The sequence below is a fragment of the Pithys albifrons genome, chromosome 24 (assembly GCF_047495875.1).
Source record: "Pithys albifrons albifrons isolate INPA30051 chromosome 24, PitAlb_v1, whole genome shotgun sequence".
NCBI lineage: Eukaryota > Metazoa > Chordata > Aves > Passeriformes > Thamnophilidae > Pithys > Pithys albifrons.
Genome location: NC_092481.1, coordinates 7,066,610 through 7,088,138, shown reverse-complemented (window position 1 = coordinate 7,088,138; position 21,529 = coordinate 7,066,610). Strand labels below are relative to the sequence as shown.

At 53.5% G+C, this 21,529-nt stretch overlaps 3 protein-coding genes across 13 annotated transcripts in view; 1 reads left to right on the top strand and 2 right to left on the bottom strand.

Moving 5' to 3' along the window:
• The first annotated feature begins 451 nt into the window (after positions 1 to 451).
• Positions 452 to 3,701, top strand: PPIE (peptidylprolyl isomerase E). Its single transcript, XM_071576786.1, has 10 exons — positions 452 to 520; positions 648 to 746; positions 887 to 930; positions 1,519 to 1,545; positions 1,718 to 1,799; positions 1,909 to 2,009; positions 2,134 to 2,257; positions 2,342 to 2,527; positions 3,111 to 3,253; positions 3,346 to 3,701. Exons 1-10 carry the CDS (start codon positions 490 to 492, stop codon positions 3,412 to 3,414), a joined length of 906 nt encoding a protein of 301 aa, XP_071432887.1. The 5' UTR covers positions 452 to 489; the 3' UTR covers positions 3,415 to 3,701.
• A 1,506-nt stretch (positions 3,702 to 5,207) lies between these two features.
• On the bottom strand, positions 5,208 to 17,255 carry LOC139682444 (bone morphogenetic protein 8B-like). The gene is made up of 7 exons (XM_071576785.1): positions 16,838 to 17,255; positions 10,581 to 10,773; positions 9,675 to 9,823; positions 8,827 to 9,021; positions 8,113 to 8,192; positions 7,675 to 7,785; positions 5,208 to 5,987 (listed from the first exon to the last, which is right to left on the bottom strand). Exons 1-7 carry the CDS (start codon positions 17,253 to 17,255, stop codon positions 5,838 to 5,840), a joined length of 1,296 nt encoding a protein of 431 aa, XP_071432886.1. The 3' UTR covers positions 5,208 to 5,837.
• A 922-nt stretch (positions 17,256 to 18,177) lies between these two features.
• Positions 18,178 to 21,529, bottom strand: part of MACF1 (microtubule actin crosslinking factor 1) — a 137,689-nt gene continuing 134,337 nt past the window's right edge. For all 11 annotated transcript variants that reach the window (XM_071576855.1, XM_071576858.1, XM_071576850.1 and 8 more), the window contains 2 exons: positions 20,106 to 20,229; positions 18,178 to 19,754 (listed from right to left, as the gene is read on the bottom strand). In XM_071576855.1, coding sequence (XP_071432956.1) covers positions 19,498 to 19,754; positions 20,106 to 20,229 — 381 coding nt within the window. In that variant the 3' untranslated portion in view covers positions 18,178 to 19,497. The remainder of the gene's footprint in view (positions 19,755 to 20,105; positions 20,230 to 21,529) is intronic.

Genomic DNA, 21,529 nt, shown 5'->3' with positions numbered 1-21,529 from the left:
TACAGTAAAGTGAGATTTGAGTTACTCTGCTTGTTAATTTGGGATGTCTGTTTTGGGGCAGCTGTGTTTAAATTGGGCCTCTGGCAACGTATGAAAGGGTGATGTCCCTAAGCAGTGATCTAAGAGAAGGGTTTGGGAGGTATTTTTAAGTGGATATGAAGGTTTGGGTGTCCTTTTTGTTGTCTGCTGCTAAGGAAAAGCTCTGCTGTCCTTTGTTGATATTTTTAAGTTTTCAGCTGGGTGTTTAATGGTTCTGGTGCTATTTTATACACTAAGAGTGGCTGCATTTTGGCGCTGGAGTCCATAAATGCTTTGCAAGCTATTTTGAGTGATCCTTTGGGATAATGAAAAGCATTTCTTATGTAAATCCATCACGCTCCCTGCGCTCCCGCGGCGCTCCCGGCTCTGCCCGTGCCGCGCTCGGGGCGGGGCCATCGCGCCGTTCCGGGGCGGGCCGAGCCGAGCCGGGCCGGGTGTTCCGGGGCAGCCATGGCGGCCACCAAGCGGGTGCTGTATGTGGGTGAGTGGCGGGGCCGGGGCTGCCGGCGGTACCCTGGGGTGTCCGGGACTGCCGGGAGGTGCCCCCGGAGGTGCCAGGGATGCCCGGGGGGTGGCGGGGATCCCGCTGAGCGCTGCCCGCCCCGCAGGCGGGCTGGCCGAGGAGGTGGACGAGAAGGTGCTGCACGCCGCGTTCATCCCCTTCGGAGACATCACCGACATCCAGATCCCGCTGGACTACGAGACGGGTGAGTGCGCGGGGCGCTGGGCACGGCGGGGCATCCCCGGCCGGTGAGGGGTGGGGTGGGATGGGACGGGATGGGATGGGATGGGATGCTGCGGGTCCCCCAGGAAACTGCCCACGACCTCTTTGCTTCTCTCCCTCCAGAAAAGCACCGAGGATTCGCCTTTGTGGAGTTTGAGCTGGCAGAGGTGAGCAAGGGGCAAATGCTGGAGCTGTTCGGGGCTTTTCCTCCCGTGGAGTTTTGGGACAGATCCCCTTCTCGTTGGAGACAGCCCATGGAAGCAGGTGGGGGTTACCCACGACAGCACTGAGTCTCTCTCCAGCAGCAGGAGATGTTGTTCTGCTTTGCCAAGTTCCCACTTTTCCCATTTTCTTTTGGGCTGGAGCAGAGCTGCTGCCAGCCTGAACTGACCCTGCCATTGTCCCTGGGTGGGGTTCTTGGCTTCATGGGCAGCATGGGCTGTCAGATATTTGTCCTCTCATAATCTGCACTGGGCTTCGTAGGCAGATCTCTCATTCTCTTCCAAGTGCTGGTGTCAGCAATAAAGCAGCTCAAATAAAATGAATTTACTGGGTTGCTGGAAGGTGAGACCCAGGTCCTGGTTTGGGTACAGCTCTTGCAGATCTATCAGTCTCTGCAGCCCTGGGGTAGATGAAGTTTAGAAAAATTTAGTAATTTTTTGTATAATGAAGTGCTGGGGCATATCTATGCTTAGCCTTGCTTTTAAAGGGAGAGAAAAAAGAGTAATAATTATTTTGGTTTGATTTTTTGGCAGGATGCAGCAGCAGCAATTGACAACATGGTATGGACCCTGTTTCTGCTCACCATGGAGACCTGTGCTCTGCTGCCCTGTGTGCTCTGGGCTACAGAGAGAACACCAGCTCTGCCCTCCCCTGATCTCTGGGGGGATTTTGGGGGGCACGATGATTTTATACCTTTTGGTGGACTTTGCTGTGCTTTTCTTCCCTCTGCAGAACGAGTCTGAGCTCTTTGGCAGGACCATCCGGGTGAACTTGGCCAAACCCATGCGGATCAAGGAGGGATCATCCAGGCCTGGTGAGTTGGTGCCTGGGAGGGGAGAACATCCCTGGGCATGTTCAGAGCTTTGTGCATAAGCTCAGCTTAAGCCATTCCTGTGCTCTGACCTTTCCTTTTGCTGTCACAGTCTGGTCAGATGACGAGTGGCTGAAGAAGTTTTCAGGGAAGACTTTGGAAGAGAACAAAGAAGAGGGAGAAACAGAATCTGCCAAACCAGAGGTGCAAGAGGTAGGAAGAACAATCAGAGCCATCTGTATCCCCACTATCCCAAAGGCTGAGTGTGCGAGGCTGACCATCTCTCAAGGCAGAGCAGAGGAATATCAAAACCTGCTTTTGCTTCTTTTCTGCCCAGGATGAGCCTCCTGCCAAGAAATCCCGAGTCAACCCTCAGGTTTACATGGACATCAAGATTGGAAACAAACCCGCGGGGCGGCTGCGGATCCTGCTGCGCTCGGATGTGGTGCCCATGACTGCAGGTGGGGAGGGGGCTCAGCCTCCCTGCCTTGGTGGCTCCCAGGAGTGTCACAGCTCTCACTTCTCTCCCCTCTGCCCCTGCACAGAGAATTTCCGCTGCCTCTGCACCCACGAGAAAGGATTTGGCTTCAAAGGGAGCAGCTTCCACCGTGTCATCCCCCAGTTCATGTGCCAGGCCGGCGACTTCACCAACCACAACGGCACCGGGGGCAAATCCATCTATGGGAAGAAGTTTGATGATGAGAACTTCATTCTCAAACACACAGGGCCAGGTAGAGCCCATCTCCAGCCAGGGGCTGGAGAGAAAACAGTTCGGTATCACGTGGTGGTCACACTAGGGCTCTTTCAGCTCAGACAACGTTGATAGCGGTGGCCCTGAATTATAATCAACATTGGCCAGATGCTTCTGCCACGGTGTGATCTGCCCTGATCAGCCTCTTGTGTATCACCAAGCAGAAGTGCCTCATTCCCTCTCCATCCACACAGTTAATTTCCAGTATTACATAATGAAAAAATAATCTCCAAGCTGCTTTCCTGTTTGATTTTAAACGAGGAATGTCACAGTGTGCCTATGAAAAGCAGGAAGAAACATGCAGTTTTATCTCCATACAAACGTCTTTGCTGTTACTGCAGCTAAAAATAGCTGAGCAGCCTCTACCCCTTTCCATCTTTCATGCTTGGAAGTGTTTCTCAGCATAACTAGTTTCCAGCACCTGCTGTGGATTTTGATATTCAAGATTTTGATATCCTAAATCCAGCAGCATTTTGCTGGAATGGGTCTGGGTCAAAGTAGCAGCTCGTGTGCTGGAGTCCATCACTCCCTGCCAGCCATAACACTCCACTCTTTGATCCCAGGGATGGTGTCGATGGCAAACTCTGGCCCAAACACCAATGGCTCCCAGTTCTTCATCACCTGTGACAAAACAGACTGGCTGGACGGGAAGCACGTGGTGTTCGGGGAGGTGACGGAGGGCATGGACGTGGTGCGGGAGATCGAGGTATGTGCCAGCAGCCCAGTGCTCAGGGCAGGGCTGACCCTCTTCCTGCCCTGGGACTGGGTGCCTGGAATTCTGCTGCTCTTTTCTCCAAGGCTCAGGGCACCAAAGATGGGAAGCCAAAGCAGAAGGTGATCATCTCAGACTGCGGGGAGTGCCCGTGAGCTCGGCTCTCGCAGGGGCTGGATGGGGCAGCCTGGCCAGGAGGGATGGAACCAGCTGGGATGGGACACCTCAGCCACTGCCCAGCAGTGCCCAGGCCTGTGGCTTCCACGGAAAGTGCCCTGCAAAGCCTGGAGTGAAGGTGCCTGCGGGCAGTGCTGTGGGGTCTGACATTTCTGGCATAAATCACTTCCCAGCCTGTGCTGCCCGAGCAGGGCAGGGCTGGTCCTGCTGCCGTGCACCAGGAAGAGTTTATGTTTGGTAAAAATAAAACCTAGTTTTAAAAGTACTGAGGACCTGGCTGTCGAATTCTCTCTGTGTGAGAGAATTCTCTCTGGTCTTTGTTTTTGAGCAAAAATTGCTTTTTTCCTTTTGCCCTCATCTTTATTAATCCTGTATGTAAATCCTGGCTCCAGGGAACCTGTGCCAGGGAAAGAGCTGAGCTGAATCTCTCATGCTTATTCCACAGCAGGATCTCGTGGAGGTGTTTTTGGCACATCCCAGGCTTTGCAGTGTCCTTTTCCATCAGCAGGGGGAGGCAGGTCCATCCTACAGGCAGCCAGCCTGGTCCAGCTCCATCCCCATCCCAGAGGGATGGCCTTTACTGGGATGTGTAACCAGGAGAACATGATCAGGAGAAGAAACACCAGGAAATGAAGAAGCCCTTTGGGTGATGAAGAAAAAACCCCAAAGTGATGCGCCTGTAGGAAGGGGTTTAATGTCCAAACCCCACTTTGAACAGCAGAATAGTCATGTGGATTTACAGTTCCTGTGGTGGGAAGCTCTGGCTGTGCACCATAGAGGTGACCACAGCAGTGGGAAATGATGGATTTGGGGTTTTCTATGAAATTACAGCACTGGGGAGAAAGGTATGTGTGGTTTTGAGCATGTGCAGGAGGGATGAGGCTGCTGGGACAGAGAGGAGGGTCTGGTGTGTGGTTTGGGGATCTTTGGAGAAACTTGTGGCATTGGGGAGTTTGGGTTTGCCAGGTCAGGGGTGTTGCTTTTCCATGAGAAACACTGGGTTGCTTTTATTCACTTGATGGTTTTCCACTGTGCATTGCCCTAAAACTGGAAGAAAGTGAGATACAGACACTCAGACCTGATTCCTGGCATTCAAACCAGCCTGGCTTTTCTCTTCCTTGCTCCCTTTTTTCTGTTGTTTAAATCTCAAATTTCTGAAGGCAGCCCTTGAAGGCACCTCCAGCAGGACCTGAACCACAGAGATCCCAGAGTGAGGGAAGCCCTGGGTGTTTCCTCAGCCTGAGGCACCACATCACACAGAGCTGTGATCCCATTCTGAACTGGATTTCTTGTGGAATTTAGATGCCAAAGAAGCAAGGCCTTTTCTTGGGAAGCTGTGCATTGGCAGGGAGCAGATCTTTCTTTTGGTGGGTTTGTTGGGATTTTTTCCTGGCTTGGCCAGGTTCATTATTTGTTCAGTGATGTGAAGTTCCTTGGGTATCTGAGCTGAGAACCAGGACAGGCCTTTTCCTTTTAAAATCAGAGCAAATAAATAATTTAGTTGTACAAAGAGCCCAGGAAAGCTGCCCAGGGCAATCTCAGCCCTGTCAGGAGCCCATGAGAAGCATCCACTGGTGAGCACAGCCTGACCTAAAACTCACACCAGGGCTCATTTTCAAGCAAATAGGTATAATTTTAGCTGATTCTGAGTATTTTGTCATTGCGAAATGTCCTCCAAACAGAGCCCTGTTGTGCTGTGACATTAAAAAACAAAGAGCAAGAGAAACTCCGTGTTTACTTTCCAAACTAGGCGTTTATTTTGTAAGTGTCGTAGCTCAATATGGATATTTTTTTTCCAACTGGCTGAGTTTGGTGATCTTTAGGTAAACAGGAGTGGGTTAGTCAGCCAGCTCCTTAATTGGCTGATGATATTTTCATTAAGGGAATTAAAAGCGCTGGGTAGAGGTGGGTTAGTTAGAAATACACAGCTCGAAACAGCTCAATCCCAGAGCAACTCAGATGTTGCCTCCCTTGTCCTAATTACCCGTGAGCCCAAACTGCTTCCACCAGAGACTGCAGCAGCACAAGGGGAAAGCATCACAAACAAAACAGACAGAACCAGCCCCAAACCCTCTCTTTCCTATATATATATATATTTATGTTTGTGCATGTCTATGTGTCTCATTAAGTGGGTAAGAGGATTTTTATATTATTTGCATCCACTTCTAGGAAGAGTGGGAGGGATTTATTTTCATTAGTCATTATTATTAATGGACTTTGCTCTGATGCAGGCCATGAAACTCCTGTTGCACACTCACAGCACAAACCCAGTGTCACATTGCTCTGGTGGGGAGGAGGTGGGACACTCAGGGTGGGGATGGGATGGGATGGGATGGGATGGGATGGGATGGGGCACTCAGGAATGGATGGGGTGTTCAGGGATGGGGATGGGACCTGTCTATCAGTGGCAGCCACACGATTTCACCACCATGTTGCGATGCTTCTTGAGGATGACGTTGTTGTTGCTGTCGTAGTAGAGGACAGAGGTGGCACTGAGCTTGGTGGGGGCACAGCACGCCTTGGGCACGGCCTCAGGCTTCATCAGGTGGACCTGGGGGACGGGTGCAGCCTGTCAGCCCTGGCAAATGTGGCTCCAGGCAAAAGAAAAAGCATCAAACCAAGTCCTAACTGCAGAAATCCTGGGTGAATGGGGAGATTATTTCCACCTTTTTGCAAAAATATTTATCCTAAACTCCAGGCAGTCCCTGCTGCAGTTTATATTGGAGCAGGGCTGATGGCACTGCTTGGGCCAGGCAGCCCCTTCATTAATTTGGGATTTCAGGGCCTGTTTCTCACAAAAATAGACACATGACTAAAACAAGAAAACAAATCAGGGCAGTGCAGGTCAGACCCCAGTCTGGATGGGGGGAGCTGCAATAGAGATTCTCCACCCCAAATTTAAATCTCCCACTAAAATCTTAAATACACAACACCTCTGTGAACACAACTCCCCTTGGGCTCGTTCCTGCCCTGCTCAGGACATGCATTACCCCAGGATTTGCTGCATGGCCTCAGTGGACACTCACAGCCCTCGCTGCCTTCCCCTGACATGTGCCATTAATTTACAGCAGGGGCAGCCCAGCTCTCCCAGCTCTCCCAGCTCGGAAGTTGGGTGGTTTTGCTGCCAGACCCTGCTATTTGCAGCCCAGGCTGGGGCTGGCACAGCTCCACACCCGCCTTTGCCCTGACACTTCCCAGAAGGGCCGGATCCGGGCGCCAGGTGATTCACATCCTGCCCAAACGGCTCCGTTTTGGGAAGAGCGTTGGGTTTAGGGGTGATGGGTGGGTGTAGAGGGCAAGGGAGCCCCTCCCCACCACTGCCAGGATTGTTCCCAGCCCTGGACGGGCCCAGGAAGCTTCGTTAATGTCAAAATTAAACCCCACCAGGCGACACCTTCAAAGGCTCAGCCGAGGGCTCGGCGCTCCCTGTAATTACCCGCGAGCACCGGAGCTGGTGTGGCTCTGCCGTTGGGAAACCAAACACTCACGGGGCAGGAAATTCCAGAAATTAAACCACTGGCTGGGATGCAGGGGTGGGTTTGGGAAAAAAGGGGCATTAAAACTTTCCTGCTTGGAATATGCTGAGCCCAACGTTTGGGTGCTGAGCCACAGCGGAGCTTTCCGGGGCTGTCCAGGAACCCTCGGGCACGGCTGGCAAGGAGGATACAGAGAGCATGGAACCTTTCCAGGGAAGAGTGAGGGGCTTGGTGAGCCCTGGGCTTGTCCCTGCTCCTGAGCCCACTGCCAGGGCTCTGCCAGAAATCATCTGTTTTGTCCCAGCTGCTGTTACACTGGAGCAGGATCATGTCAGTCAGAAAATCAAGAGATGGAGGAGCTCTGGAATTACAAAATCCCCCTGTTGCACCCATCTGGCTCAGGCTGATGGACAGAGCTGGTGACCTGGGTGGTCTCACACTTGTTTCTCCATTAATGCCTAGAAATGCTGCATCAGAACCTCCTGTGATCCCGTGGTGTGGACCAGCACCCATCCAGACATACAGACACCCATCCGGATGTGCAGACACCCCTCCAGATGTGCAGACACCCATCCAGATGTGCATGCATCCACTGATGCTTTATTTGGACTGGGAGCTGAGCTGCACCCTCTGACCTAAACACCCTCAAACCCAGCCATTGCTCTTCCCAAACCCCAGTTCTCCATCAGGACCCACCGGGCTCCTACTGCTCCCCAAGACCCTCAGTTTTCCCCCAGGGCTTTCCTTTTGGGTTGCACTGACCAGGGACTGCAGGATGGCATGGTTGGTGGCATTCATGCAGGAATCCAGGGGGAAGGCACATTCCCCCTCACAGTAGTAGGCTGAGTATCCCTGTGGAGCAATCACCCAGTCCTGCAAAAAAAAAAAAAAAAAGGGGTTACATCAAGGGCTTCACCTTTCTGTGCCCCTTCCTCCATTCCCCACCTGCATAAACAGCTCCACCACCTCCTCCCCGGGTGGCTGTGCCAGCAGCAAGGGTTTATTTTGATTTTTCAGACTGAGCCATGAGTTGCTCAGGGTCAGCAGTGGGCTTTGGGGTTGTGGCAGTTCATGTTTGCCTTCCCAGCTCCCGGGATGGCTTCATGGATGGGAGAATCCAGGCTGGGAGGGATCCCAGGGCAGGGGAATGGGATGACTGGAAGGGGGAGTTGGCATTTACTTCTCCCAGTAGACAAGTACCAGCCAGCCGAGGTCCTGAAAGCTGACGTAGAGCTCGTGGCGCCGGCAGACCTGCCGCCTGTCCGTGGCGTGGACGTCGTCTGTGAGAGAAGGGAACAGGCAACACCAGCCCTGGCACGGCCCATCCCACCCCCTGCTGCAGCCACCCCCTCCCAGGGGTGGGATGCAGCCCAAAGGATCGGGGTTAGTGCAGGAGAACCAAAGGAAAGGAGCCTCTGTTACTGCACAAAGGGAAAAGAAGCTTCAGACTGGCCTATAATTTGATATTCCAATATTGGGATGAAGGAATTTAACCTTGGAAAGGCTAAATCCCAGTTTTGCTCAAGAAAAGATGACTTCGAGGGTTTTACAAACTCAGTTGGCTCAGGAGAGCTGAAGCTTCCCATTCCCTTTATGCCTGAGCAGCTTCCTGGGGCTGTGACACCTTCCCAGGGTGGCTTCAAAGCCAAGGGGAATAGGACAAGAGTTCCAATATTCGGAAATCCTGATGAACTCATGAAACACCATTTCCTTAAGGGCCACCAACCCAGACCCTCTGCATCTCCCAAACTGCAAACAATCCAGTCCTAAAACCCCAAAACCTTTTGCTCTGCTTCCCTTGGCCCCAAACCTGGGATTTCCAACCAGCCAAGGTGCCAACAGCAGATCCCACATGGCAGCAGCAGAGCCTGGTGTTCTCCATAGGGATTGCTCCTCACCCAGCAAAGCTCTTACCAAAAATTCCTGGGAGCTTGTTGGGGTGTGGGAGGTCATTGGTCTTCTTGGGCTGCCTCCTCCGTGGGGGTTTGGCTGCTCTGGTGACACGGGCAGGGCTGGCACTCGCCCGGAAGAACGTCACCATGAAGGGCTGCTTGGAGCGTGGCCCGCGGCGCCCCAGGAGCCCCGCCGAGCCCGGGTCCACGCTGTGCCCTGCAGGGATGGCACCAGGCCTGGGTTTGCTCCACAATGAACTCGTTTGGTCAAGACAAGGAGGCAAAATAGAGGATATCTGCAGTGGAGAGCTGTGGTTTGGGCATCCCAAGGGGTATGATGGGCAGCCTGGAGGTGGCACAGCCACATCCACCACATCACAGTCACACAGGGCGATTCAAGGATTAAAACCAAGCAACCAACTGTCCCCTTGGACCCTGGAGAGGAAAGCTTGGGAGGGAAGGGAATGGAGGGAGCATTCTCAGCTGTAATTCCTGCCCCTGTGGGAGGGGAGGGGCTCCAAGTGTGCCTGTGCACCCACAAAAGGCAGCGATGGAGCAGATTGGATCCCATGGGGATAAGAGGGTTAATCCTCTAACACACACACAGCAGGATCCCTCCAGGTAAGGAGTTCATTAAGTGTTAAGGGGGTTAATTACAGTCCCCCCCCTTTAGCAGGAAGCCTTTGGAAGGATTTGCCTGCAAACCCAGACTTCTGGCACCCCTGGGGTCTCTGACACAGCAGGGATTTCAAACTGCCAAGAGATGAACCCCAACAGCACCTCCCGTGGCACCAAGAGGGGAGATGGGAGGACTCCAATTCTTGCAAATTGGCCCCTGGCAGATGCTGCAGGTAAGTCCATCAGACTCACCATCCTCTGTCTCCACGTAGAGCCGCAGGCCCAGGTTGTATTTCTGATCCACTAACCAGTGGTTGCTGGCGGCTGTGACGTCAAACACCAGCCAGCCCTCTGTCCCAGCACGCAGGTCCTGGACATCCAGCAGGAACAGGTCAGATTCCCTGCAGAAACAAGATGAGTAACAGCAGCCAAAGGGCACCAACACCAGCAATAATTCTTGGAAATTACTGCTTGGTGCCTGCGTCCAGGCAGGTCCTGGCACAGGAGGGTCAGGTTAGTGGCTCTCAGTGCCACTGGCTGTGCCAGATATGATGGTGGCATCCTGGAAAAAGCACCCTCCCCACCCCGGCCAAAATGCCAGGGTGTGGCATTGCTCAATGGGAATAGCCATTTATGGCAGTGCCACTTCCCTCAGTGTTTCCATGGTAGGGGGAAGAGAAAGTGCTGGAGCTGATGGTTGTGTGGGTTCCCATTCCTGTCTTGATCCTCACCATCTGCAACCCTGTTCCCACCACTTCATTCCCATCCTCACCATCCTCATCCCCATTCCAAACCCCTCCCCAACTATCTTCATTCCAATTCCCATCCCCACCATCTTCATCCCCATCCTCATCCCCATTCCAAACCCCTCCCCATTATCTTCATTCCCATTCCCATCTCCACCATCTTCATCCCCATCCTCATCCCCAGTTCGAACCCCTCCCCATCCTCATTCCTATCTTCATTCCCATCCACATTCCCATCCCCATCATCTTCATTCCCATCCTCATCCCCATTCCCATCCAAATCATTTTCATTCCCATTCTTATCTTTTTCATTCCCATCTCCTTCATTCCCATCTCCATCCCCATCATTCCCACTCCCCACACCCCCATGCCCGTGCCAGGTGCCGTGCCCGTGCCATGCCCACGCCCTCACCTGTTGGAATGCTCTGCAGCCACCTCGTAGATGCTGATGTGGAGGCTGCTGTTGCCGTGCCGGGGCACTCCCCGGGCCTTGTAGATGCGGAACTCGGCGGCGGTGACGGCCTCGCCCGTGGGCACCTGGGTCAGGTCGAACCTGAACTCCTTCCAGTACGGCTTGGGGGACAACATGTCCCGGTCCTGCTCCACTGCGGAGCAAAGGGCTCAGGGGGAGGGCTCTGCCAGACCCCAGCGGGCTGATCCCACCCTGCAAACCCCCCACACCCAGTCCCACCCACCTGATTCAAATCACAGAATCCTGGAATGGATTGGGTTGGAAAAGACCTCCGAGATCGGCAAGTCCAACTCTTGATCCAACCCTACTGTGATCACCAGCCCAGGGCACTCCGTGCCCTGGGCTGGTGATCACAGTGGGGTTGGATCAAGACATGGTTGGATCAAGACATGGTGGATTCTTCCAGTGGGGTTGGATCAAGACATGGTTGGATCAAGACATGGTGGATTCTCCCAGTGGGGTTGGATCAAGACATGGTGGATTCTCCCAGTAGGGTTGGATCAAGACATGGTGGATTCTCATAGTGGGGTTGGATCAAGACATGGTGGATTCTCACTCAGTGCCACATCCACAGAATCACAGAATGGATTGGGTTGGAAAAGACCTCTGAGATCATCAAGTCCAACCCTTGGTCCAACTCCAGTCCCTTTACCAGATCATGGCACTCAGTTCTTCCCCAGTTTGGGCACAAACCTGCTGGCTCCAAGCCCTCCCCATCTGAGCTCTTGGCTGCTCCTATTTCTCCTCTCCCAAGAGTTTCAATCTTGTTGAAAAGTTCTGCTATTTTTGCACCCCACCAACTTTACTTTGATGTAAACCCACCAGCCTCCCAGCCTTCTTCCTTTATTATTAATTAAAATTAAAAGCACCAACATTGGCTGTGGGAGGAGTGTGGAGAAGGTGCCACTCATGCCATGGTTTAGAGGCTACAGCCTTTTGTGCTTCACCAAAGGGTGAAAAACACACACAAAAATTTGAGGTTTTGGGGTCAGCAGGACCATCTGGAGCAGGAATTGGGGTTTTCCAGATGTTCAGGGGACAGCCCAGGGCTCTCCAGGGCTGGGTCTCACAGGTCCCCTCTTGCCCACAGGTCTGGGGCTGCTGAAATGTGAAGATTTTCAGCAAAAATAAAACCTCACTTTCTCCTGCAAATATCTTATTTCTGCATCAATCCATTGCGTGCTGGGAAAGAAAAAAATCTGCTGATTTTGTTTCTTAAGTCCATAAAGAATAACCCAATGTCTTTCTTTACAGTAACGCAGCCCCACACAGTTCCTCTAATATATAATTATTTGCTTCAAATTGTTCTTTAAAAATATTACAATCTGCCTCATCTCAGTGTAATTAAAGTATATGATTAAATATGATTCAATATGACTAAAGCTTCTCCTGCTTCAGGCACAAAAGCAACGTAACCCATCTGTCCCAGTGCTTACTTTTAAAAATAAACTAAACTAATAATTAATTAAATAAAAATGTATGTTTAAAACACATTTTTCTACCCAATCTCAGGGGAGAAATATTCCAAGTTCAATGCACCACACAGTTCTCATTCCCGTTTCTATGGAGGGAGCAGCATCTCTCCAAACCTAATGCTGAGATTTTACTTATATACCCACAGGGTTTTTTTTTCTCTTGTTCTTATTTTTTCCTTTTTCCCCTCTTTTTTATTTTATTTTTTCAATCCCACATTCCCTCTAGTTACTGGCCTCACCACAAGCTGTGTTACAAAAAAAGCCCAGGCCAGGCGGGCAGGGCGGATGCGGAGAACGTTTCCTGCTGGGGCGGGTTGGCTGCCAGCTGTGCCAGGAGGATGCTGTGGGGAGCTGGGCCCAGCCTGTGCCCCCCTGGGGGGACACAGCAGCCCCCCCAACCCACTGCAGCCCCTCGGGCTCTCCCCTCTCTTCCATTTCTTCCACCAACCTGATGGTTTTACAGCCTGGCCCACGAGCGGAGCCGCCGAGGGCTCACGGCTCTTACAAAATCCCCCCCAAACAAAACCAAAGGAATCACCACCTTTTTGTTTTGGCACTGATAAACCCTCAGGGGGATGTCCCGTGGTCGGTCCAGGGAACACCCAGGTGGTGACCCCTTGGGTATTTTTGGCCACCTGGGTCACCCCTTTGCTCTGAAATCTCCACGCTCTTCAAGGTTGAGCATCTTCAGCAAAGTGATGCTGTGGGTGGGTCCTCACCCAGGAACGGGCAGAGGGACTTTTTTGCAGAGCCAAGGAGGTCCCAGAGATTCCACACCACAGAAAAAGCCCCCAGGGTGAGTTTTGGTCCTGGAGAGGAGTGAAAACCTTTGCTAAAGCAGCAGTTTGTTCTGAAAACTTGCCCTCGATGTGGGATGGAGGGATCCAGGGATGGAGGGATCCAGGGATGGAGGGATCCAGGGATGGAGTCAGAGGAGGGACCTGGTGGGAGGGAAGCCCAGGGACACCCGAGCAGGAGGAGAAAGGCTAAAGAGGATGCAAATAGCTGAGCTCCTTGATGAACCAAATAAACTGGATTCAATAGCAATATCTGGTGTTTGTGATGAAAGACTGGGGGTAATCTGTGAATTCTCTGCTTCTTCACGGAGAAGAGGAGGGAAAACCCTCAGAGAAGCATCCCCTCCTGGGCCCCATGAGGATGGGAGCAGTTGCAAACAGCAGGTTGGAGGGGGTTTAATAGCACCGTGTTTTCTGTCACTGTATAAATGTCTCTGACATTACAACCCCCAAAGCACCCAGTGGGTGCCCAATTAGAGCAGTGGGGGCTAAAATGCTGCTGGAGATGCCCCCCTGGCTGGCTGGAGCCTGCTGGGAACCTGCTATTGATTCGAGGCGGGTTGGCTCAGCCACACCACCAACCCTCAATTAGCTGTGGGCGGATTATCCGGATTGCGGATGAGACACACTAAAAAAGCCCAACCCAAGCGTTTTGCTCTCCTTGCCCCCTCCTTTGGCATTTACTGTCTCATCCCAAAGAGCTGCTGTGTCTTTCCCCAAAGCTGAATGTCCCTGCAAAGCTGAATATGTGCTCCCACCACCCTTAAAATTACTATAAAAATTATTATACACTTATATAAATGGCCTCGGGGCCATTCCCCTGGCAGGGGATGCCCAGATCCATCTAGACTGAGCCTCTCCCTGTCTCCCAGCCCCTGCATGCTCCTGATCCCTTCCCAGATCCCACCCTTCCTCTGCTCCTCAGGTTATTCTTAGCTGCACGTTTTCATTGTAAACTTTCCCTGTTTCTATAAACTGCACATCAGTTGTAATTACTGGTCCTGGCTGCTCCCAATGGTCCCCATGATCATTTCAGACACGAAATTAAAAGGAAATGCCAGGATATTCAACCACATCAAGTGCTCAGGATCCCAAAATAGGTTTAAACAAGATGCAGAGAAGATGCTGTCCTTTGCTTACAAGCAGGAAAAAATAAGCTCTGAAGGTTTTCTGAAGTGGGGAGAGATTTGGGGTCTATCCCGGGTGCTGTGAAAGGAATCCAGGCTCCTGGTTTGTCTCAGGAGAGCTTCCTCCATCCTCCTGGGATGAGCACTGGGAGCTGCAGGACAAGGGGTCAGAACTGGACACCCTCAGTCCAGCTGTTTGTGGCTGGGACACATCCTTGGCCTCCCTGCATCCCCCCACTCCCTGAGCCCTACACAGCCAGCTGGGAGCACCGTGCCATGGGAGGATCCCAGGGGGGTAATTTTCAAGGCTTTTCCCATTAAAACACACATGGAGGGCATGTACAGAGCACTGACACCTTGGCATGAGCTGCCAGAACACACTGCCCCACATCCCTCGGATGGATGCCCAGAGGGAGAGGCTCAAATGGCTGCAAAATGAAGGCAGGAGTGGGAAAATCCTGCCCCAGCTGCTGAAACCAGCTGGATTTCAGTGGCACTTGTGTGGGGGTGAGGGCAAGTGGCCAGCAGGGTGTGATGACCCTCCAGTGTGGAGAGTGGAGCAGGACCTCAACTCCTAAAATTCAAATTAAAGGGGCTGCCATGAGCTCCCACTCCATCTAATGGCTTCTTGCAGTGCCTGGGGTGCTGCAGCTACTTTTGCCAAGGTGTCCTGCCTTCCTCCCCAGTGCTCCCTGGATTTGCCAGGGAGATGCCCACCTGTGGGCAGAGCTTCATCCCAAACAGCCATGGGGGAGTCTGGCCACACAGAGCCACAGAATGCTTTGGGTTGGAAGGAACCTTAAAGATCATCTCATTCCACCCCCTGCCGTGGGCAGGGACACCTTTCAGTAGAGCAGAATCCACGGATGCTGGGAGGGAAAGGGAAGACCTGTGTGTTGTGGTGCTCTGGGTGTCCTGGGGGGCTTGGGCACACTTGGAGCCTCCTCCTCACCTTCCCATCAGCAGCCTCTCTGCTCTGTGATTATACCCTGCCCGTATCCATGACTCACTGCTGAGGAGAAATCCCAAAGCCCATCCTTATCCCAGGCTTAAAAATATAACAACCCACCTGGCTCCTTCAACAAGTGCTCAGAAATAGCACAGGTCAGGCTTTATCCTCACACTGAGAGGAGCAAACGGGATGAGACGGGCGGATCCACCATCCCCAAACCCAACCAAAGGTGCCCCGTAGCCACCCATCACCCAGCCCTTGTTGCCTCCATCCTTCTGCCCACACAGACTGGGATGTGTTTGTGCACTGGGGAGGTTTGTCATTTCCCCTTCCCAGGAAGAAGGTGTGTCGTTGGGAGCCGTGCTCTGGCCTGGCTCACACAGGGCTACGTGGGGTGGCTGCGAGCAAAGAGGTCCAAGTGCCCAATGGAGCACTGACTTATCCCATTTGCATGTCCCATCAGGATAATTGTGCAGCGAATTATGCATGCAAATGAGAGCTAGCCTTCTCCCACAAAAACTTATTTAATTAACATGAAGGGGCTGATGAAGCCACAGAAATCAAAGCCATTCAAATTGAAGGCTGGAACTGTGTTCCCCAACTCTCCTGGCTGCTCCAAGAGCAATGGGAAGGGGGGTGGTGCCAGTACCCACCCCTCATATCAGGAACCCTCTGCCACCACCAGCATCTCCTGGGCATCTCCCCAGCCCTTTTAACATCCCACCGTGGTTGCCATCAACTGTATGGAACCCTGAGCTTGGCCTGGACAGGCACACCCAGACACCCCTTAAAGCAGTGAGCAGAGGCAGGGGAGAGCTCTACATCCAAATGCCTGGTCTGCTCATCCTGAAGTGTTCAGGTCACCTCAGTGCCTGCTCTTGGATGGGTCCTGAATGCTCCTGGCCCTGCTGGTGCTGGAAACAGCTCTGCTGATGCTCAAGCAACTGCCTGGAAATTGGATGGATGCTGGAGCTTAGTAACCAGCTGGACAGGGTTCCAGCAATAATCAGCAACCTTGAGGATTTTATTTTGAACCATGATTCAGTGTCCCACCGTAGATCACTTGGTCCACACTGCTACTGGCACGAGAGCTGCTGTCCTGCCTCTGTCCCCAACCAGTTCATGTGCCCAGTGAAATGGGGAGCGTGGGGTGGACGAGGCTCCCTCAGCCCACACTCATTGCAGGATCTTCCCCTTCTCTATCTCTCAGTTTTCAAGTGGAGCTGAGATTTACACCTTCCAGGGCACACAACCACGCTGTCCCTCACAGCCACCCTGTCCCTCACAGCCACTCTCCACCGTTATTGAGCCTAACTTTGGAAAAAAGAGGCTTTTCTGAACAAGAACCTCCTCAGGACCGAGGGATGCTCGGAGCTGGCGGTACCGCAGTTACGAGCGGGGCGTTTCCGTCGGGGTCAGCTCAGCCCCGTGCTCCCCGTCCCACCGGGCGCTGCCCCCGGTGCCCCCTCTGCAGCTCCCGGCTCTGCGGGGCTGAGCCGCCGCCTCTGCTCCTGCTCCTGCCCGTGCGCCCGGCTCTGCTCCGCTCCCTCGTGCCCAAGGCGCAGGATCCTGCCCGCACATCTCGGTCGCCCCGGTGCCCCCGGTGCGCTCCGGTGCCGCGAAACCCGCCTAGATCCTGTCCACAAATCCCGATTCTCCCCGTCTCCCCGTATCCCGCGGTGTCTCCGCGCATCTTGGTGCCCTCGATGCATCCCGGTACCCCTGCACGTCCCGCTGCTCCAGGTGCCCTCGCATGTCCCGGTGTTCCCGGTGGCCCCCGCATGCCCCGGTGTTCCCGGTGGCCCCCGCATGCCCCGGTGTTCCCGGTGCCCGGCGCGGCGCTCACCCATGTTGACGAGGCTGACCACGGTGTCCGCGCGGCTCACGACGCTGCCGGGCGGGGGGCTCTGGGTGCTGAGCCCGGTGAGCACCGGCCGCGACACCGCCGCTTCCTCGCCGTCCTCCTCCTCCTCCTCCTCGCCGGCCACGGCGTGGTACAGGTCGAGCATGAAGAGCGGCGCGGCGGCGGCGGGGGCGCGGGCGGGGGCGCGGGGCCGGGGCCGGCCGGGCAGCCCCAGCACGGCCAGGATCTCCCGCTGCACGTCCCGCCGCTCGCTGCCGCTCAGCCGCCGCTGCGGGACCCCGGCCGAGTGGAGCCGGCGGCGCAGGACGCTGCCGCTGCCCAGCTGGCACAGCACGGCTGCCACCCACAGCAGTGCCACCGCGCCCCGCCGCCCCCCGCCCGCCCCGCGCCGCGGCCCCATGGCACCGCCGGGACCCCCGGGCACCGGCACGGCCCCGGCTCCGGCCCGCCCCGGCGGGGCGAGGGAAAGGGACGGTCCCTCCGGCGGCACCGCCCCGGCCCCGGCCCCGGCTCCGGGACGCCCCGGCACTCCCCGCCCGGCGGCCCCGGGGAATGGGGCGCACCGCTGGGCACTGGAACTCGCGGGCAGCCACCCCTAAGGGTGCTCAGCCTCGTGGGTGCCCAAAACCATTGACAGCCAAATCCATAGGAACGCATTCCCAAGGATGACTATCCTCGTGGGCACCCAAAATCATTGACATCCAAATCCATGCAAACACATTCCCAGGGAGGACTATCCTTGTGGACACCCAAACCCATGGGCATCCATCCTCATTGATACCCAAACCCACGGATACCCAGCCCTAGGGATGCTCACCCTTCAAAGGTCACAAAACCCAAGGACACCCACCCTTAGGCACACCCAAAATCACTGGCAAGAGCTCCCATTGACACCCAAATCCATAAACACCCACACCTGGGGATACCCCCACAGGCAGCCACTCCCACAGCCACCCAAACTCTTTGGCACATCCAACATACTCATCTACCTTCACAGGCACCCATTTCAGCAGTGCTCATCCCTGTGGGCACCCCAAAATATGTCCTCACCCTGTGAGGACACTGACCTCACCAAGCACCCACCTCACCAGCACCAGCCCCACCACAGACACTCCCTCCCACAGATGTCCTCATCAATCAGCACCCTCACCAGCACACACAGACCCACCTGCACCACCAAATGCTGGGGCTGGTGGTTCCCTGCTCTGTTCCACAAGGAAACCTGAGTGCAGACACCCCATGGCTCCCACAGCCATCACCTCCCCACAGGGGATAACCAGCTCCAGCTCTCATCCTTACAAAGCCAGCACTGGGGAATAAAGTAGGAGGCAAGATTGTTTATTACCGCAAGCAAGTTTAATACAAAAATGTGTCTGGTTTTTAAACAATTCATTGGTAGAGCTTCAGTTTTGCCTCAATTTTAAACCAAATTGAGAGAATCACACAGCAACACGGTCAGGGCCGGAGAGGAACAATATTTAATAAATACAGGAGCTGTGGAGAGCCCTCGGCCCCGGCCCATCTCCTGGTCACTTGGTCAGTCTGATTTTATCACAAAGAAAAAGTAGCGTACAAAAGCGAGACAGGACTTGCAGCGAGTGTGCTGGTGAGACTCATTTCAAGGACAAGCAACTGTGCGTGTAAGTCCAGATTTCTCCTAGGAGCAGAGTTCACATCAACCTCAGCCTGGTTGGAAGTGGAATGACCAGTTAAATAATAAATAGGAAACAAAGAGATGCAGATAAATAGCGATTGTGTGAGGAACGCCCTGCGTGGGGCTCTCTGAGCCACCAATCCCGAAGAATCCTTGAATTTGGAGACCCCCCATCGCTCAGAAGGGCTGTATCCGAGTGCTCCAGACCTGCAATGCTCCCCTCCAGTGTGAGCCCCCTCCTCCAACCCCTCCCCGAGCCCCTCCCCACCAGTTTGTTCTTTAAAAACAAAGCTGTCGGGACAGGATTTTCAAGACAGAATTGTCACGACCTTTGCTGTAGTGTGTGCAAATTTTATTTAGTCAAACTCCGCTTTCTTCAGGTAAAACCACATAGCTTAAAAAAAAGGGAAACATAAGCCCCAAGTCCCCTCACCTCATGTCTCTCTGGTTGAGGTATCTGTGATTTACAAAAAGAGAGTTCCTTGAACACTGCAGGATTCAGGTCTTTGCTTTTAAATATAATTTACCTTGCTGAGACAGCAAGTTTATAAAGACATTTAGGAAACAATCCTAAAAGATAAAGCAGGTTCACACCCTGCACCGCGCAGAAATCCTATTTATATTTTTTCTTTACACTTTCACATCTTGACCTTTTTTTTTTTTGCTTCCTTTTTTTTTAAAATACTTTTTCTTGTTTTTTTTTTTTTGTTTTTTCCTTTGTCTTCCACATTTCAGTTTTCCAGGCCCCTCTCTGAACAGGGGTCATCGAGAGGCAAATTTTATCTACATAAATATTCACATGAAAATAGTAACTTACAAAAAAAACAAAACAAAAAAACCCAAATAAGGCAGCTTCATAACACAACTTTCTTTTACACTTTTAACAATATAGTTTCTCCCACTTAGATAAATATACATCCAATGTACGGAGCGGGGTTAAGAACTGGACACGGGCTGGGTTTTCTCTCAGGAGGGTGTGGGTACAGTATTATCTTTTAGGGCCTGGAGTTTTCGGGGTGGCAGTGGTCGTTTTCTTGGACATGGTTGGGATTTTGGAGGGTTTGGCTGTGCCCCGGCGGGAGCTGCCCTGCCCTCCGGCCGCGCTGCTCTCCGAGGTGTCCGAGCACGCCGACTGCGTTTCCAGCAGGTCGAAGTCGGAGGCGTCGCTGCCTCGCCTGCTGCTGGCGCGGCTCCCGGTGCGGCTCCCGGCGCGGCTCGTGGGGCGACTCGCTGCTTTTTTAGGATCTGTAAGAGGAGCCCAGAGAGCCCTGAGCAGGAGGATTCGGATTCCTGCCCATCCCTGAACCAACTGGCACCCAAATCCCCGGCTCTGCTGTGGCTGCTTTGGACCACCCGCCAGCACCCCTGAGAGAGGGGGTTCAGCATCAGAACCGATCCCTTCCCAAGCTTTTACTGGAGCAGGAGCAACTCCTTGCACTGCAGATCTCTGCCAGCACCTCCTCTCCCAGGCAGGGATGCAGCAGTGGGCACCAGCCTCCCACCACCCCGCCCGCCCCCAAATATTCCATGTTTTCTCCACCAATTTAAGCAGCAACAGCATCAGAGGGAATTCTTCCATCTTTTCACCAGACTTACCTGCCCGACTGGTTTTGGCACCTGTGGAGACTGGTGAGGAGCTGTTACTGGTGTCCCCAGCCAGGGAGGTTCGGCTGGAGTGGAAGGTGGGTCGCTTCAGTTTGCTGCCCGCCGCGGGGGTCACCTTGGGAGGAAGCACACACAGGGCATCCTTTAGCTGGCACTGGGACTGTGATGGGCCAAGATCACATCCAAGATCAGATCCTCGGCAAAAACATTTTGCATTTAAGGAACACCCATCTTAAAGGTCAAGGACACAAGCTGCCATTTCAGCAGTGGCTGATAAAAAAGGACAAAGCCCAGATCCTGGAAGGTTGGAGGGTAATGGCAGTTTGTGCTCTGCAGGCTGATGCCCAGGTATCAAAGCAAAGCTGTTATCCACACACAGGAGACAGCATCAGCTGGGTTCAAAACCTCCACAAAGGGAAGGTGAAATAATGCAGAAATAGGGATTTTAGCAGCTCAGGAGCATGGGATCTTGAGAATGGCATCCCGTTGCATCAGCACAGTGTGACTGGAGAGGTGGGACAACCTGGTGCTGGTGCCTGTGCTCCCTGCCCCAAAGGGCAGCCAAATTGGAAGAGTGATGAACAGAGACACAAAACACATCGAATCAGCTCTGGCTGCCTCCTGAAATGGCACTTTTCCCGACCTTTAACATGTTGCAAGTGCAGCTGATGTGGAGTGAAGCAGCACAACAGGCAACTCTGCTCCCGCCGCTACGGGAGGAAGCGAAAAGGAAGGTGCCAGCAGGGTGAGGGCACCTGGATCCTGCTGGAAAAGGCAGCTCCAGTTTCTACTCACCATCCAAAGCTCTGAGTTTGGGGCAGTGTTACAGGAAAGCGACTGCCTGTGGTGTCTCCCACCCCTGGGGGCTTTGGGGGGCACAGGGACGCAGGGATGGTTCCATCTCCTCTGCATCCCTGGAGAGATGGACACGGACACCAGAGGGCATTTCCCAAGGAACTTCAAAGCAATACCTACAGGGGGTTCTCTCCATCCCCTGTGATTTTTAGGAATCTCAGAAATGTTGGAACGTGATGAAACTGGAGCTGCAAAGGGGAGAGGGGCAGCTGAGGGAATTAAAATCCATTAACACGTGATTGCCGAGGTACCATTGTCATCATCAGAGATTTCGATTCTCATCCTTGATCCTATTTTATAATAGGCAGCAAGCATAAATTTAGGGCAATTGGGAAAGTGCTCCTAACCTTCTGATGAATTAAATGAATCCCTTTTCCACACGGAAGCACCGCTGAGCAAGACACAGTTACCTCACCAGCACAGCGAACCACCGAGATCTACCCGGTGCTTCTCATCACCCACTCACAGGGGCAGGGAAGTCCACGAGGAGGCTGAAAACTTTAGGGAAATCAAAAGCTCAGGCCAAATTCATCCTCCTGGGAGCATCAAGGCGGTGACAG

Bases quoted from the DNA above. Each gene is read 5' to 3' on its own strand.
- PPIE (XM_071576786.1), top strand. From the start codon at position 490: ATGGCGGCCACCAAGCGGGTGCTGTATGTGG. The intron at 521-647 runs GTGAGTGGCGGG...CCCGCCCCGCAG, and splicing joins CAAGCGGGTGCTGTATGTGG to GCGGGCTGGCCGAGGAGGTG. The intron at 2,258-2,341 runs GTGGGGAGGGGG...GCCCCTGCACAG, and splicing joins TGTGGTGCCCATGACTGCAG to AGAATTTCCGCTGCCTCTGC.
- LOC139682444 (XM_071576785.1), bottom strand. From the start codon at position 17,255: ATGGGGCCGCGGCGCGGGGCGGGCGGGGGGCGGCGGGGCGCGGTGGCA. The intron at 9,022-9,674 runs GTGAGTCTGATG...CCATCCCTGCAG, and splicing joins CTACGTGGAGACAGAGGATG to GGCACAGCGTGGACCCGGGC. The intron at 8,193-8,826 runs GTAAGAGCTTTG...CTTCTCTCACAG, and splicing joins CAAGCTCCCAGGAATTTTTG to ACGACGTCCACGCCACGGAC.